Genomic DNA, 18219 nt, shown 5'->3' on the forward strand with positions numbered 1-18219 from the left:
GGCAGAACTAGATTAATAAGATTTTTTTTTTTTTTTGCAAACATCTGTCAAAATTTAATAAAGGTTATGTTTTGTTTTTTTTTGTTTTTTTTAAGGTCTTACACATTTTTGATTTTCAGTTGAATTTGGTGTTTTGTTTTGAGTATTAATGTAAGTATTATCTAATAATATCATATATTGTTCAATGTATGGTCAAAAACAACTGAAACACTCAAACAACAATGAAATATTTAATTTATTTATTTATTTTTGATTAATATCCACTTAAAGGTCATATACGTTCATTAAAATGTTATACAAATTAATATTTTATTATGTAAAAGGATAGAAAATCAGGTAACAGTAATATGGTGAACAGGTCATGCAGTAACTCTTATTATCATGTAATATAACTTCTAAACCCTGGTATTGTTCCTGCAGCCCAAAGTGCTTGCAATGTCAAGGTCATGGGTTTGATTCCCAGAGAATCAATTTTTTTTAAAAAGTATCTTGAATGCAATGTGAGTTTCTGTGGATAAAACTCCTAAATATAAATGCATAAATATAAATGTATTGGATGTGCTTTAAAAATGATGCACAGTTAGATAAATATTTTAAAAGGAAGGAGAATTGCTTTGTTTGGTGCTGACATGAAATACTCAGGCATTTAAACAGTGTTTTGGCACTAGACAAATTAGGTAGATTCCAACATGGACACGTTGCATGATATGAAACAACGAAAACCTAGACAATTCAAGGTAAAAATAAAATAAACATACAATCCAGATGACATTAAATACAGGTTCACTTGCAGCCGGGATAAACACGGTTTGTGCTGACAGTACTGTGTTTTGCAAAGTGAATTACAGGCTGCTGAGAGCACAAAACCATTGAGATTCGAGAGACAGTCTGGGTCATGTTAATAATTCTGTGCTCATATAGGCTTAGTGAACAAACTGAAATATGTATTAATATATATACAAATTGTTTCTTTTTATAAGCTAACTTTGGTACTGTGTTTGGTACTGGTTCACTACTCAAATGTCCAACGTACAGCTGAGAGAATAAGAAAAAGAGTTGAGAGCTTCTTCTGGCTTCAACAAGCTGATTTTTTCTTAAAACGCTTAAAGATTTAAATTACAGTACATTCAACTAACCAACTAGAAAATGAAATATTCATCATTCTCAATGACTTTACATAGCATGTGATTAAGCAGTGCTGCAGAGAGAATGTCAAACAGCTGAGGACAGTGTCCCCTGGTGGACATCCCAAAGTACTGTCCACTAATGTGTAAAATGGAAACATTATTACTATAAGATTCCTAACAGTTAAATAAACAGCATCAGCGAGTGTACAATTCTCTGAATCCCTAGCACTTATTTTCCTGCATTTTCATAAATGCATTTTTCTAATGTATATGTATTAATATTGATGCCTGCTTAAGCCTAGTAAGAGATGAGCTCAGCAGATTCTATCCATCATTTTATAATTGCCATGGCGCATGCTCTTACTTTTACCCTGGAAAAAAACAATGTACACAATTCCTATAGAAAACACACTTTAAAACACCATTAAATTACACAGTAAGTGATCAGGGAATTAAAAAAGTAAACAACTTCCAACTTGTCACTCCATAATTTATCCTTTCAAACATGTCACTGCTCTATAAGGTAGCTCGCAGACATTTCCCATCTCAAATATAGTAATAAAAGCAGCAGAACTGATTTGTTGCAAATTGTATGACGAACTGAAATAAATAAATAATAATAATTAATACAATTAACTAATTTACATAAAACAATCACTAATTTTAATGTCAGTGCTGTTACTTTTTCCTACTACATTTAATTAGGGGTAACACCACATCTCTATTGCAACATATGGACATTAGCATTATTTTTATTCTACAGACAAATGAAATTAATATTGTGTAGATTAATCTAGGATTGATGAGTTTATTTTTTGATAAATCTTCAGATGAAATCGACAATTGTAGGCTAACCCCTACACTAGATTAAAGAGGATCATTTCTCTAAAACTTCTTCAGTTTTCACAGGATTCACTCGACCATCATTTCTGTTGCCAAGCAAGCATGCTGAAGGACCACAGATCCATTGCCAGCGCCATGCTTCTAATGGTCGATTTTACATCAGCTTTCAACCCGATGCCTCCTGCTAGCCTCAATAAAAAATTTTTTTTAAATCTAAAACACAATTTTGGATCAAATGCAGCCTTCACCAATGGCTGATTGTTTCTGCCAGGTGAGGAAAAATGATCTTCGACATACGTAAAGGAAGGATCCAAGCCATAATTAGGGAGAAAATTATCATAAAGACTTGAGGGTGGGCTCTTGGTCGCTCTTAAGCAACCTAGAACCATCAGAATGGGTTTATCTGTTCAGATCAATCCTTAAAAAATTTAAAAGACAGGTTGAATGAAACTACAAATTCGCTTTCTGACAATAGAAAAGCAGAAATACAAAGCTTTCCAAAACTCAAATTAAATTGAACCATTTGCAATTCAACCATCTGCTGATCAAAACGATATAAAAGAAATCAGAATGAATCTGCTGGAGCAATACACAGTAGTAATGTTTGGTCCTTGAATGAGTCAAATGTTTTTGAATGAAATGGTTGAGTGAATGATTCACCGAGGGATGCACACTTGTCGCCACCTACCGACGTAACGGTGCGACATGCAGACAGAGTCGCTGAAAAACCCCCAGGCCAGTATGTCTGGAATGCTGAAATACACATACAATAAAATGTGATAACTATAAATAAATGTAGATATATTCTAGTTATTTTTATGTACCCTAATTTAAAGTGATGCTCTCCTGTGTTCAAAAACAAGCCTCCAAATTAAACCATATAGCTTCCACACATTAGGGACAGAAAGGTGTACACAACAAAAATCTCAGACAAATATTAATGCATAATCAATATATTTTAGCTCAACCACATAAAAAATATAGTGTCATTTCTGTGTACAAAAATGTACATTTCTTTCTCTCTGGACTTAACAGTCTTAACTTTCACTGACAACAGTTACAATAATGAAAAAATGCAATCAAACAATACATGATTTATCAGTTTTGAACCCATTACATGGCATGTTGTTGTATTTACAGTAGCTCAGCATATTACTGGGTGCAAAGATGCGTGGCCATTTTTGCAACTGCAAGCTTTGACATTCATGCTCTTTTAGTGCATAACACGGCTTTCCACACCAGCCAAACACAACAGACAGTCATGATAGAAAAATAAGGCTCTGTATATAGTCACTTTTCATAACACATTCTTTGTTCCAGTAAAAATACAGTCCATGACAGTCGGTGCGTATGCAGTGTGGTAGTACATTCATTTTTCCACTGACAACTAATAGGATGAGAACACAATTTATATTCAGTAGACATTTTGGACTAATAGGCCAGTGTTGACGGGCAAAAACAATAATATTCAGATGAATCTCATTAAACTTGTCAAGAATGTGTCTAGGTCATATCATATATACATCACACCAAAATTGAAAGAAACAAAAAAAAACAATAGATTTTTTTTAGGACCATAATTTTTTTTTTTTTTTGGTTGTTACATTATTTTCATGATAAGTAAGCACATTTCCCAGCAATTTTAATTATTGTGATACAAAACATCTCATTCTCTGTCTTTCTTTTTTTATATATTATATTATAATACTTGTTCTATCAAAAAAAAAAAATTTTTTTTTTTTAAATAATGACCAACTATTGAGAACCCCTTCTGAAAAAAAGTCACATTGTCTTCATGACAACTATGTAATATTAAACTATTAACGTAGCAATTACTTTCAGAGGTGATTCTTATTAGTTACTCATTATTTAAAAAAAGTAACCATTCTTTTTCTTTAAATTCTGCATAAATTACAGGTGATAGAATAAATACTACAATATATACGCATTTTATCATTTACATAATATATAAATCATTTTAGTATTACAATAATAAAACCTGCAGGGAAGTATGCTTATCAGTCAAGAAAATAATGTCACGTTATTTTGCTTTATGCTTCATATTCTGTTTATATTTTTTACTTTTTGTTTTGGGATGAAATGCAACCTGAAAATATTTTCAAGAGAGTGGGAAAGAAAAAAAAAAAAAGCCAGATGCCTACAGAGTCTAGCAGGTTCTTTGAACCACCAGCAACATATTGCTGAAGAATCAAGAACCTGCTTTTGCACTACATGCACATCTACAGGTCTCTGCTAACCTTTACAATCAGCTCTCTCAGAGGTCTTCATTTAAGGCAAATTTCCACTTCAGACACTCAGCCAAGAGTGGACTACAGTGCCTGATGATATAACGCAGACCCAGCTAGAAGACAAAAGGAGGCTTCCTCCCCGTGCCTGATTTAGCGCTGTCAGTGAGCACCTCTAAAACCAGCAGCACCAGGCGAACATGCCCAGCATCTAAAGCAGTGTACAGTATAGCGGCAGATTCTCACGACCGGCCCACCATAAACAAGTCCAACAATGTGTGCGTTAAGATCGCATGTCTGTTCCTTCAGCTGCAGATTCAAACGGTTTCATTCGGCCAGGCACAATTTCCTGCCCTTAAACGAGGATCTAAAAAGTTTCCAGCTGTCCTCTTCTCTGTATCCCATCAGGAATGCCGGCTGGACCTTTTTGGTTTGAATTTCTTGCATTTCTTTTCACCTCCAAAATGTTTTGTCATTCAGTTACACTGTCCCTTATGCGTCCTCCTGTGGGGCAAATGATATGAAATTCAGTTCATGAAACAACTCTTTCAGTCAGTGCTCTTTTAATACCACACACACTTCGGCAACATCACAGGAAGAAAGTTTTAAAGAGAGACCATTTTGAACCATAAATCTGTTAAATCTGCTAAGCTGAACACAAATAAGCTCAACGCTTAGGTATGAATTGGTTACAGCACAAATGTGTGTTTTTTTGATCAACTTATGTTTGAATATTTTCACAATCACTGGGAAAATATGAATTTAAAATTTAATCATTTAAATTCTAACCAATTAACTATTTTAGAGCTAAAGGAAACTAGTATTCAATAACACTTTTTCCTGACTGATCAATGACTTTCATCTATTTTTATGGTTTTTAGTGAAGATTTCCATAACTTTTCATGCAACTTTAAAGATTTTATTAATTTCCTTGACTTTGTGACTTTCCAATTGTATTAAATTTCCATAAGTCTTCTACAACCTTCTACGATAGCATTGATTTACTTAAGATATATTTTTTTAACAATTGTAATAATTTCCCAAATTTTTTTGTAACTTTTTTTACTTCAGTATTGATTTCTATGACTTTCCTGTGTCAATTTTAATCATTTCCATCAATTTTCTGTGACTTTTTATGATTTATATTACCACGACTTTCATGACTTTTTACAACTGTATTCATTTGCATAATTTTTCTGTGACTTTTACATTAGTATAGATTTTCATGACTTTCCTGTGTTTTTTTCCCCTCACAATTTTATTAGTTTCCATGAATTTGTGGTGACTTTTATGATGGTATTAATTAAATTTCCATGACTTTGTTATTTCTATGATTTTCTGTGGCTTTTAAATATTGTAAGATTTTCATTTCCATGACATATGATTTCCATAACCTTCCATATTTTTAAATTCCTTTCTAGGTTTTTGCCCAAAATATTTCCAGGTTATCCTCAACTGTAGAATGCCTGTTACAAAAACATCAAGCAACATTTCTTATTTTTGCCTTCACAGGAGTGTTGCTCATAGCAGCTCAACACATTAAAGACAGCATGCTGAGCAGCACGTGAGAGATGCGGCGTGTTTCATGCGGTTTTTCCCAGCAGGCTTCATACAGGGCTCTGAGAGCACATGCTGTATTTCAATCACTATTCAACCAGACAGCTATTTCTGTCTCATATCGATTTTTTTTTTGCCATTGACAGTCTGTCAGGTCAACTTGCAGTAATGTATGAGCTGTCTGTGTTAGAATAAAATCAGTACCAAACACACGCTTGCAATGATGCCACCTACACCCAGCTTCATTCACACTGTAACAAGCCGATCAGAGTCCAGCCTGTGTGAGCGTACCTGTGCTCAGGGGGTCAGAGAGGGACACTCGAGTGATAGATGCCCAGGGAGAGGAGATTGGGTCCGGGGAAGAGTGGAGAGGAGAGAAGGAAAGTGAAATGGAGGGTTGATTTAGGAATTCTGTGCATCTATACCTGCGGGGGTGAGAACCAGCGCCTGCAGGATGTCCGAGAGAGAGATGATGCCCTCGATGCTGGAGTTATCGTCCACCACTACCAGCCTGTGCACCTGCAGGACACACACACACACAATCAGGGGCCGTTTGATATTCATTCGGTGCATGTTCACATGAAAAAAAAAAAAAATATATATATATAAAGCCAAAATAACTGAAATGAAAACCATTCCATACTGAACTCTCCTCATTTAATGCAGTTTTTTTTAACAATTTATTTGCATTGTAGTGAATCTGTGGCATGCTGTTGATTACCACAGAGAATACATTTGAATCATAAAAAAGGGACAGAAAAAAGCATTTATATAACGCAAGTATAATGGAAGCCAAAGAGGCAAGCATACTGAAGGGTTTAAAAGCAGAAATGTTGGTTAAGTACTTAAAGGAATGGTTCACCGAAAAATGAAAATTCTGTCATTAATTACTCACCCTCATGTCGTTCCAAACCCGTAAGACCTTCGTTCATCTTCAGAACACAAATTAAGATATTTTTGATGAAATCTGAGAGCTCTCTGACCCTTCATAGACAGCAAGGGTCCTTTCACGATCAAGGCACAGAAGGGTAGTAAGGACATCGTTAAAATAGTCCATGTGACATCAGTGGTTACAACTGTAATTTTATAAAGCTACGAGAATACTTTTTGTGCGCAAAGACCTTGATTGTGGTAGATCTCTTGCGGTCAATGGAGGGTCAGAAAGCTCTCGAATTTCATCAAAAATATCTTAATTTGTGTTCTGAAGATGAACAAATGTCTTACGGGTTTGGAACGACATGAGGGCAAATAATGACAGAATTTGCTTTTTTGGGTGAATAATGTTAAATCATTTTTCGGTAACATTTTAATTCAAGGACCAATTATCAATATTAATTAGTCACTTACTAGGATGCATATTAGTTGTTTATTAATACTTATACAGCACATATGAAATGCAGGGCTCTAGACTCATTCTTCCCACTGGTCGCACTTGTGTGACAAACTTTCTCAGTTGGTCGCAAGAGCACATGATTTGGTTGCACTTTTTTTGGGGGCTACAACATAGGATTAATCAATGCATGCTGATGAACAGTTTTTCTGTTACCATAGTTTACAGTTATATGGTAACAAATGTGTTTAACATTCAACCTGTTCTTTTTCATCAGTATTATTTGTGATTTGAATTTTGTGAGCGGGAGTTCCTCCTCTGCTGTGTTATAAGCCGGGCTTTGGACCAATTCGCGATATTGCCGTCATGTTTTGCAAGAAAAGATAATTGTCTGTTGTGCTTAAATCTATACACCTTACACTTTTTAAGACTAAAACAAATACTTGAAAGACGGATTCATTGTTATTCTTAATTGACAACAATATAACAGTAGGCTACAACGACAAACTATCTTATATAACATTAAAAAAAACGAGTAAGATGCATGCTGTGCTTGCATGTCTTTTTTCCAAGAAAACCAAAATGATCACCTTTTCTAGTTTAAGTGGTCTTTTACTTTCACTTGAAAGCCACTTGCGGGTTTTTTTTTTGCCACATGCACTTTTGCGCTCGTGTAGCTGCCGCGGCGAGTATAAACCAGGCTATACACTAGAAGCACTCGCACTGAAAGCACCTCTCTTTATGTGATCAGTGAAATCTGACTCCTGCTACAATGTGCCGCGGCTCTGCAGCGCACTGGATGGAGCAGAGCAGACCATACACTCGCACAAATGCAACCACATCAAATTTGAACTCGCACATTCTCAAAAATTGTTGCAGTCTAGAGCCCTTAATGGGTTATTCTGCATGATTCCTTAATCCGACCCCATACCTAAACTTAACAACTACCTTATGAAGTATTAATAAGTAGCAAATTAGGAGTTTGAGGCAAAAGTTGTACTTATTAGTTAGATAATAGTGAGAATTTGACCTTAAAACAAAGTGTGACCAATTCTTTATTATGAAATAAAGGTGGGACTTCTTTTCTAGTGGCTGTGTTATCGATGTAATTTCTGTGGCTGGCATCTGCTCCATGTAAACGGAGTGAATCTCACCTCAGCTTTGACGATCCTGTCCACTATAGTCTCCACGGTCTCATGTCGATAACACTTCATAACTCCCTCGAAGTACTGTGAGCGATGCAGCAGCGCCTGAGTCACGGTGATGTCCAGATTATTGTAGGTCTTCTCAGCAGCCAGGTTCTACACACACCCACAACACTAATGAACACAGAGCCACGCTATAGCAACCTTCACAGACAGCCAAATATACACTACACAAAGCATTTCAATAACTCCGTTTATATCCCAATAATACTGGTCATTTACAATTAATCAATAGTAAATATATCAATAATATAATCAATAATCAATGAATAAACATTTGGTGTGAACAACTGTTGGTTTGGACATGGTGACTTTCACATTTAATGTTCTGTCACTTTTGTACTAACAGGCCTTATTAATGACAAGAATGAATTTAGAGGAAAATTGGAGTTAAAATCATTTGTATATAAATTTATACATTTAATTATATGGATACAAATGGATTGGAAGGGACATATGAATTATGAACCATTTACAAGCGTTTCTCATGAATAAGGTCCAAGTTTGGGGTTAGTATGATTTATTTAAAAAAATAAAAAATAAAATTAACACTTATTTTAAAAAAAAAAAGAAAAAAAAAGTGCTAGTAAAGGCATGCTATGTTACTGTTACATACTATGTTACAAATAAATGCTGTTCTTTTGAACTTTCCATTCATCAAAGAATACGTAATGCAAAAATGTATCATGGTTTCCACAAAAAATATCAAGCAGTGTTTTTAACATTGATAATAATAGTGTTTCTTGAGCAGCAAATCAGCATATTAGAATGATTTCTGAAGGATTGTGTGACACTGAAGAAATGAAGCTGAAAATTCAGCTTTGCATTACAAGAATAAATTACATGAATGAATGAATGAATGAATGAATGAATGAATGAGGCATTTATATAGCGCTTTAATGTGTATCTATTTTAAAATAGAACACAGTTTTTTTAGATTGTAATAATATTTCACAATATTACTGTTATTGTTGTATTTTTGATCAAATAAATGCAGCCTTGGCGAGCAGAAGAGTTTCTTTAAAAAAACAATCTTACTGACACTAAAATTTTGAAGGGTGGCGTATGTGTACAAATTTCTCCTAGAAAACTCTCAGTCATAAGACAAGCACTCAACGTGCAAAAACTGATTAAATATTTTAGAATAGAAACAAGAAAAAATATTCACTGTAGAAATATCCATGACTCGCAACAAATGTGTGGTAACTTTGAGTAGTATAACTTACAATGACATCAAATTTGGAGTAAATGTCCACAACCTTTCCTTTGGGAGGAAAAATATGGAAAGCAAATATGAGACATTTGACTAAGACAGACATGCACAATGAATTTTTGTTTCTAAAAAAGGGCTTCACAGAAGAATAATTCAAGTACATGAACTGATAGGAAAGTTCAATAGCAATGTGTGTTGTTACCTGTAACATCCACCACCGGCAGGGCAGACACTCTCCTCTCCACAAACATGCCCAGTGCTTTAATAATGGGTGTATCTGGGTGAATGAAGGCGATGTTACTGTATGTGCCAATGCCCAGCTCCTCCAGAGTCTGCCTCATGAAGGCTGGTTTAGGCATCTCACGCACCTACAAGACCACACACCATCAGCATGACTCGGGACGATTACTCCTCTTCTGTAACCTTTGACTGGTTTGATTTGTTCACAACAACTACCATTTATAGACGCATGATAACTGTACGCATAAAATGATCAGTAAGCTAAAAGGAAGTAATATACTCACAAAGAGCTGCAGAAACTTGAGGATCCTCTTGTGTGTGAGGATATACAGAGCGTTTCCTGTGACTGGATCGATCACTGGCAAACGATGGATCTTATTTTTGATGAGCGAGTAAACAGCATCAAATATACTGGGAAAAAACAGCAAAGAGTTACAAGAAACCAAAGATTTAAAAAGTGCTCTGCATAGCAGATAACGTCACACAAGTGGTCTTGGTTGAATCATCTGAAATAATTGCTGAATTTGTTAAATTTGAGACAATGTTCCCATTAACCAAAGAGTGGATAAAGCACCGTGTAATGAAGAGGACAAACACAATCTACAAAAATATGACCGAATGTCTCACCTTGCATCTGGAGATATGTTGACTAAAGGTTTAAAAGTTGCTTGCAAGTACAGTTCTGTTGGTATAAGCAGAAATCAAAAAAGTTCTGTAATTATTTACTCCCTCATGCCTTTCCAAACTTTTACTTTGTTATTTTCTCCATAAAGGACATGGGTGTGCATGAATATACACATTTTAGGGTGTACAAAAATGAGTTCAGTGAGTAATTTAAAATGTATATAAAGGCAAATGAGTGTTAGCAGCGGTGAAGTGAAAAAGCTGAAAATATTTACCTCTCCAAGTCTCAATTTTATGCTCCTCCAGCTCATATATTTGCACCTGAGGTATAGAACACAAAATATGACTTAAAATTTTACAAATGGACAAAGATCCTTCCTCTTAGTTGAACATTCATTTAATTACATGCAATGTCTTCAACAAGCTGATGAGAAATGCCATGGCAGAACACTTTTTTTAATTTATTTTTTATTAAGAATTGGCACTATTGAAGCCATTTGAAGGTAGACCTAATTTCTGGTCCAACCCCCACGAACCAGCACTGAGCAAAATGACACTGACCAGCAAAACAGGTAGTATTTGAGTTTCTGTGATGTCTGAAACCTTACCAGTGGCGATTTGTAGTATCTGTGCAGTATGATGATGAAGTCTGTGATGGTTAACATTCCTATAGAGAAAACATATCATTAGAGGAAAACCATGCTGACTCATATCTGGGCTCACAGAGAAGCTATGCCTGCAGATTTTGCAGAATATGCATCCAATGTGCTTTATGAATTTGCTGTGTTCATTTTGAAAATATTGACAATTTCGGTTACCAAAAAGTACTCCAAGCTTATTTAACGCCTTCTTGTAAAATACCAGCACAGAAAATTAGATAAACATCAGCATATTCCATCTATGCCTGCTTATAAATATCTACAATTCAAAACAATCCGGACAGGAAGTAGGCAGCAATGAATTTCAACCAATACATGTTATTGTTAGCTGCTAACCTAAGCATGTCCAATTACGTTACAGGTGAACAAATAATGACCTGAAGCAATGCTTTTATTTGATTACTGATTAAGTTTTTAACAATAATTTCAAGACAGTCGGTTAAATGGACTTGCATTAAACGAGTTAAACATTTTCTGTCTGCCTGACCTAAAAAAACACAACTCCAGTGAAAAGAATGACAGAAATGCGGATGAGAGCATGTGTGCGAGTGTGTGCGCACGTGCATGTGTCATTGCTCACCCACAAAGCTTTGCTTTTTAGTTTCCCACAATGGTGCAGCTCGAACTCCATTAGCAACCAAGGCAAAGAAAGCTTTCTTAACCTAAGAGAGAACAAAGAATTGACATTACAATGCTTTTCTTTTGGGTGCCTTTAAAAACATTTCTGGAGGAACTGGTGGTGTGAGCCAAAAATCACAGGAGACAATGCAAAAAAGCTGGGTGCAAAAAAATAAATAAAAATGTCTACACCTGCCAATGACAAATGAACTGGGACATTTGGCCTTAAACAATTCTTCCCGGCCATAAAGTTGCATTTTGTCTCGATTAAAACAAGTTTAGTCATTATAGCGATGCAAAAAGCGATTTTTTTTTTTTTTTTTTTTTTCAATGTTATACAGTATGATTGGGAAAGTAGCTTCATAAATAAAAACATTATTATTTAAGCTTTCTTTTAAAGGTTTAATGCAAAGAGTATGCCATATATTAAGCATCCTAGATAAACTTGAGGTAGATGACAAAGATGTTAGATGATGTCTGTGTTGCTAAAACTTTCTTCAGTAGATTCTGGTTTATTTGAAATGCCCATGTGACTTACATCAGCAAGGGGTTCATTCAGCACATTTTGGACCCATTTGGTCACATTTGGAACATTTCTAACACAAATTCTCTAAATTTATTACCATCCCACCAGTTATCCATTAAAAATTAACTTGCATTTCAATATAAAGGCAGTTCATATAAAGGCTTTTTTTTTTTTTTTACTTATGGTTTAAACTCATAAACCTCATTTTTATATCACAATGAAGACAGGCATAACACTTCCTTGTTTCAGAAACTTTCATTCACAAACAAGTACAATGAGTACATCAGTCTAAGCATGAAATTCCACAGATCTTCTGAGCCTTTATTATTTCAAACTGGCCCTCAGCCAGAGGAAAGTCAACAGGTTAATGGGTTATAAGGGTGTGTTACCCCCAAATCTAATAATGGCACATACCTGCACATGATTACTGTTTAACCCTGACAAACCTAGCTTTATGACTGCTTCCCATACACTTCAAAGAGATCCCATCCATTTCAGTCACCAACTAAGATTTATTTACTGATGAAACATTAACCACAATCACTTACACATCATGTGTTTAAGCTACAACTGGGAAGCAAAACTGAAAGACAGCATCTGTGGCTCATACTAAAACTTGTATGGGCAGAAAAGCATACTAGCTTTACATTTTTGCATGGTTAGTAATATAGGGTTCAAAACATGCAACTTTATGCATATATGGAATGACCTACACAATATGCAACACTGATCTAAAACTCAATTCCTGGAGGTCCACAGCTCTGCACAGTTTAGCTCCAACCCTAATCAAACACACCTGATCCAGATAATCAAGGTCTTCAGGATTACCAGAAACTTCCAAGCAGGTGTGTGTTGGAGCTAAACTCTGCAGAGCTGTGGCCCTCCAGGAATTGAGTTTTTGACCACTGATATACAATAAAGTAAATTGCAATATCGTATCCCACAGTGAAATGTGTTCAACTTGACCATTTCCAGTGTGATGAATGAACTAGATGCAATTACAGCTGTGCTTTTAACATCTCTATTATTTGATCAGACTGTCGAAAGTTACAAAATTGAGATAATCCAACATGCTGATGACTGAAAGACAAACCATCCTACTACTGTTTGAAATGTGCATCATGAAATAATTCCTAAATTTCATATACTATTTTTAAAACAGAACGCAGTATACAGAGTAAACAGATTAGCATGCAGTATGTAGCAAGATACTCTCCCATTCTGAACATAGCACAAAACATACCCAAATCTTTTCACTTTCTGTTCTTGTGCTAGAACACAGAAAATATGTAAGATGTACCTGTAATGTAGTGTCAAAGACCACTAGTTTGGAGCTGGTGGGGATGAGGTCATAGCACTTGTGGGATTTCATAAAGCGCATGTAAATGTCACTGTCTGGCTCTTCAGCAGCTGAAAACAGAAGAAATCACCAGAATCATTAGCACTAGAATCTCTTAAAAATGTGACAAATATGTTTTGCATAAATCTTTAAAATCAATTCATTTTTTAATACAATATAAAATGCAATTATGTTATGAAATACACCCATTAGACTCATAAAACCATACAAAAATACTACATACAACAAACCTATATTTAAGAACAGGCTGAAAATTAAACTTAGTCACAGACCATAAACTTGCAAAGAGCACGTGAAATAAAATAAGCAAGCAATGCAAAACACAAATATAACCATTTACCTTCATTATCAAGTTCAAGTTTTTCCAGCATGCCTTCAGCAAGTACGCAGCTCTAAAACACAAAGACACGAGCTGATGATTTCATCAACAATCACTTATTTCAAGTTAGACCCGATTAGATCCTATGGAGTGGTAGCGCCCATTTTTAAAATCTGCTTATCTTCAAACAAGCAGTCTGGTCACCACATAGAAAGCAGAGTGATACTAAACTTGTAATGTTCTCCAAGCACAGCTTTCACTAACGGATTCATTACGCGCAGTGTCGACATATTAATAGACGGACACCCCCGCAACGGTGACAGTGGAACATCCCAATTTGTCTGCTTCACGTCTGTTTTCTGAGCGCGCAGGTAGAGTAACCTACTTCATTTGGAGCGTATAATGTCAACACTGCAGGGTCTGAAGGGATAACTTGGCTCTAGTTATAGCTCTGTCGCTCTCTGCTGGACGACGACGAAACGAAAGCGAAATGAGAGTTGACTGATCATGCATAAATCACCCGCCGCGGCTTTGTCTCAAAACCTGGCGAGCCGCCTATATAGTCAGCATTTTAAACATCACGAGCGCCTAAAAACTAATACATAAATAGCGTAGGCTACTCAAAGTAGGGTGGTTTCATCAAAAAACGGACACTTATAGTCCTGTGGAAAATCTCTTACACAAGTGTATTTAATTTGTCCAACAGTGTGTTTGATGGGTGGAAATTATATTTCAAACATTATTTTTTAAATAAAATAGCTGACTTATTTGTCTTGCTAAGGTAATTTCATACATCGCTAGCATTTTATATAACCTAAATACTGTTAAATCTATCAATTGTAGTGCCTTAGGTACCCAGGTGAAAAACAAGTGTATGTCCATAATGTAGCTACTTAAAGTGCTCTATTTTCACGCACTAATTTTGTACTTAATATACTAAAAATGATTCTTTGGTACTTCTTAAGATAAACTTAAGACCATCTAAGTGTACTCAACTGTGCTATTTTGAGACACCATGAATATGAACTAAAATGCACTTTTAACATACTATCTCTGCCTTTAAAAAAATTATTTAGTTACCACTAGTAGCACACTTGAACCCATCTTTCATACACTAGTACACTCAAGTGTGCTACTAGTGGTAACTAAATAAATTTTTAAATGCAGAGATAGTATGTTAAAAGTGCATTTTAGTTCATATTCATGGTGTCTCAAAATAGCACAGTTGAGTACATTTAGATGATCTTAAGTTTATCTTAAAAAGTACTAAAGAATCATTTTTAGTATATTAAGTACAAAATTAGTGCACGAAAATAGAGCACTTTAAGTACATTATGGAAGTGTACTTGTTTTTCACCTGGGTAAACAAGTACACTAACTTTTGATCAATCTCTTTTAGGGGGAAATTGCAAATGAAACCGCAACTGGCCTGGGGGTGTCATAATTGGTTTAAAAATAAAATCATTGTGTATAAATAAATAGTTGCTGTGTATTCACAGCTTGTTTAGGTTACGGATTTTAAAATATAAATTTAATATTTGATAGATCAGCACATTTTAAGATTACAATTGGGTCTGCAACAGGTGTAAACAGTATAACGCACACATAAAATGCACCTGAAATGTAGGAAAAATAAAATCAAGTTATTGATTTATATATATTTTAATGTTTGCGTAATGATGTTATAGTTATTAGGACTATATATCCCTCAGCTGCAACATTAGGCTACACATAGCTGTAAAATGTAAACTTTCCATAATAAATACTTTGCAGTGGACTTCCATAAAACACTCTGCACATACTGTACTGTACAAGAAAAAGCATTTGCTCAACAATTTGTTGTCACTGAAAGACTTCATACTGTATGTTAGGAGTAAAAACTGAACAAGCACTTTTGTCTTTTAATAAATATGCCATCGGTCAATTGAAGGTTCCACTAGAGTTGTAAAAATGACTGCTTCACAATGGGACAAGAGTATACTATAGTAAATCCCAGAAGGAACATGTGAAGTCGTTCAGTCACCTGGCGTGAGGTAGAGTTAAAGGTGTACGAGGCGATGGGGGGCTTGGTGGTGGAGGAGCTCAGGCTGAAGCGCTGGCCTGTGTCGGGGGGAGACGAGAGAGAGCGGGAGCGTCGTTCCTCCATCCGCTCCACAGGACTGGGGGTCTCCACAGAAAACACCGGTGGAACGGGACTCTGTGTCGGGGTGGTGGGGGGAGTGGAAAGCCCAGAGCCTGTGAGACACATGAAGACAATGAAGTACTGAATTTGTAAGGTTGATTTAGTTCAGTAGAATCATAATTCTGATGGGAATTTAGGAGAGCTTATTTTGTGAAAATCTAAATTTGTAGCATTACAGGAACAATTGACAGAAAAAAAAAGACAAAATAGAGATATGTATATCTTATTTATCTTCTGCTAGCTTTCCTACCTCAGCTTGGTCTCAGTGAGAGATGCTAAATTCTACCAGGATTGGTCAAATAATCGTGGCAAAGCAGAATACAGCTGCATTGACAAACAACTGACTGTCAATCAAGACATTAATAATAAGAGAATAGTGTACTTCTGAATAAGTTAGCAGGAAGCATGTTCCTCTGCTCTGTCACAAAATAAAAATAAATAAATAAATAAATGCTAATAAATCACAAGACCCTGACTTTAAAAATGAAAAATAGTGATTTTAATTCTTCACACTTACCTGTTTTTTCCCTTCAAATACCAAATTGAATTTTTATAATGTTTATAAAAGAAGTCTCTTATGCTCACCAATGCTGCATTTGTTTGATCAAAAAGTAAAAACAGCAATATTAAAAGTAAAATTATACAGTAAAAGCAATTATATGGTGAAATATTATGTAATTTAAAATTTATTCTTAAATTATTCTTCATATTTTAAAAAGAAAATATGTAATACTTTATATATTTTCCATTTTGCAATTTATGTGATGCAAAGTATTTATTTGAAATAGAAATCTTGTGTAACACAGACAAGTCTTTACTGTCACATTTGAGCAATTGAATGTGTCCTTGCTGAATAAAAGTATTAAATTCTTCCTGAGCCAACACTTTTGAATATTATTGTATAATGGAAAAAAAACAAAATTGTGGTTGCAGCACTTCAATGCACAAAAGTGAAGCTTATCCTTCTATACAAGTAAATTCAAAACCAAGTAAAATTATTCAGTACAAATATATTCATTATTTGGGCTTTAAATTTGTTCTTTTTGAAGTAGGAATACCATTCCATCTACCAATGTCATTTTCATGAGTGGAATTTGCGGCATGTCAACAGTCCTGTTCCGGTAACCTTGCAGAAGTTACAGGGTTTATTGATGTTTATTTTAGTTCCAAGGGGAAAGTGTCTTAATGTAAGTGCAATTCCAAATAATTTTCTGTCCAAAAATTATGCACAATTTTACACAAATATGATTAACAGAGCTTAACTAGTATTTAATGCAGAGGATTCCTTTGATTCAGTTTTATTGTAGAGTCAATCACTCCTGTTTAGAGCTGGATTCATCAGAGATACCACAGCAAACAGATGTGTCTCATATGACAGCCCTCACATAACTCCTTATGTACTGCATGACACAACATATGGACTGATATATTACTGCATGATCAAAAGCACATATGCTCTGAGGAATCTTTAAATCTGAAGCATCATTAGAATATCAGTACATTCATTCAGCAGAGTGTTGAAGCAGCTGGACATATTCAGGTCAGGGCTTTACTCATGTATCTCTGCTATCGAGGCATTTGGCTATAGCATGTCACTATGCTTGATCTACGGATGTTTCACAATTGAAACCTTCTGTGTTGGACTGACAAATGTGTATGGCGTGGTATGGGCTGTAAGCAACATTGGAAAGTGATTCAGAAGATGGCAATCCATCATTAGGTTATGAGACAATATTGTTTCATTTATGAAATGCGCTGTTGTAATCAATTAGTTTTCTGTAGAGATTAGCCCTGGCAAGCCTCCTTATTCTCTGGGAAGGGAAGTGTCCATTTGAGGCTGGGGTCAGGCTGGCATCAATTAATGCTGGCGTCCCACTAGCTAATTTTCAGCTGTTCGTCATTCATTAACCCCATTTACATAGTCATTCAAGAATCAGATTGAGCCAGTGCGCACAGTCACACCTCTCAGCGGGTGGGCATTAACAGCCCCAGCTGGGTGTTGATGGCCCAGTCGACACACCAAAAACATCCAACTTGCCTTGATATTATCATTCATTCAGTGGGACAGACTCTCGTGGTTTTGGCAGCCAGTGACCAATAAGCGGACAGAGGTCAGAGTAAGTCATGTAATTTGTTACCCCTCTTCCAGGCTTAATTATTGAGTGTGATG

At 35.4% G+C, this 18219-nt stretch overlaps 1 protein-coding gene across 5 annotated transcripts in view; it reads right to left on the reverse strand.

Annotated features, from left to right (window-relative positions):
* Window positions 1-3260: 3260 nt before the first annotated feature.
* Window positions 3261-18219, reverse strand: part of prkag2b (protein kinase, AMP-activated, gamma 2 non-catalytic subunit b) — a 37366-nt gene continuing 22407 nt past the window's right edge. For 4 of the 5 annotated variants that reach the window (XM_058748357.1, XM_058748364.1, XM_058748373.1 and 1 more), the window contains 13 exons: window positions 15891-16102; window positions 13889-13940; window positions 13489-13598; window positions 11625-11706; window positions 10994-11052; window positions 10661-10706; window positions 10389-10443; window positions 10046-10172; window positions 9724-9889; window positions 9535-9572; window positions 8258-8404; window positions 6199-6292; window positions 3261-4720 (listed from right to left, as the gene is read on the reverse strand). In XM_058748357.1, coding sequence (XP_058604340.1) covers window positions 4689-4720; window positions 6199-6292; window positions 8258-8404; window positions 9535-9572; window positions 9724-9889; window positions 10046-10172; window positions 10389-10443; window positions 10661-10706; window positions 10994-11052; window positions 11625-11706; window positions 13489-13598; window positions 13889-13940; window positions 15891-16102 — 1220 coding nt within the window. In that variant the 3' untranslated portion in view covers window positions 3261-4688. Of the gene's footprint in view, window positions 4721-6198; window positions 6293-8257; window positions 8405-9534; window positions 9573-9723; window positions 9890-10045; window positions 10173-10388; window positions 10444-10660; window positions 10707-10993; window positions 11053-11624; window positions 11707-13488; window positions 13599-13888; window positions 13941-14098; window positions 14666-15890; window positions 16103-18219 lie in introns of those variants that run through there. The other variant, XM_058748386.1, reaches the window with a different exon arrangement.

This window comes from Onychostoma macrolepis, chromosome 02 (genome assembly GCF_012432095.1).
Source record: "Onychostoma macrolepis isolate SWU-2019 chromosome 02, ASM1243209v1, whole genome shotgun sequence".
NCBI lineage: Eukaryota > Metazoa > Chordata > Actinopteri > Cypriniformes > Cyprinidae > Onychostoma > Onychostoma macrolepis.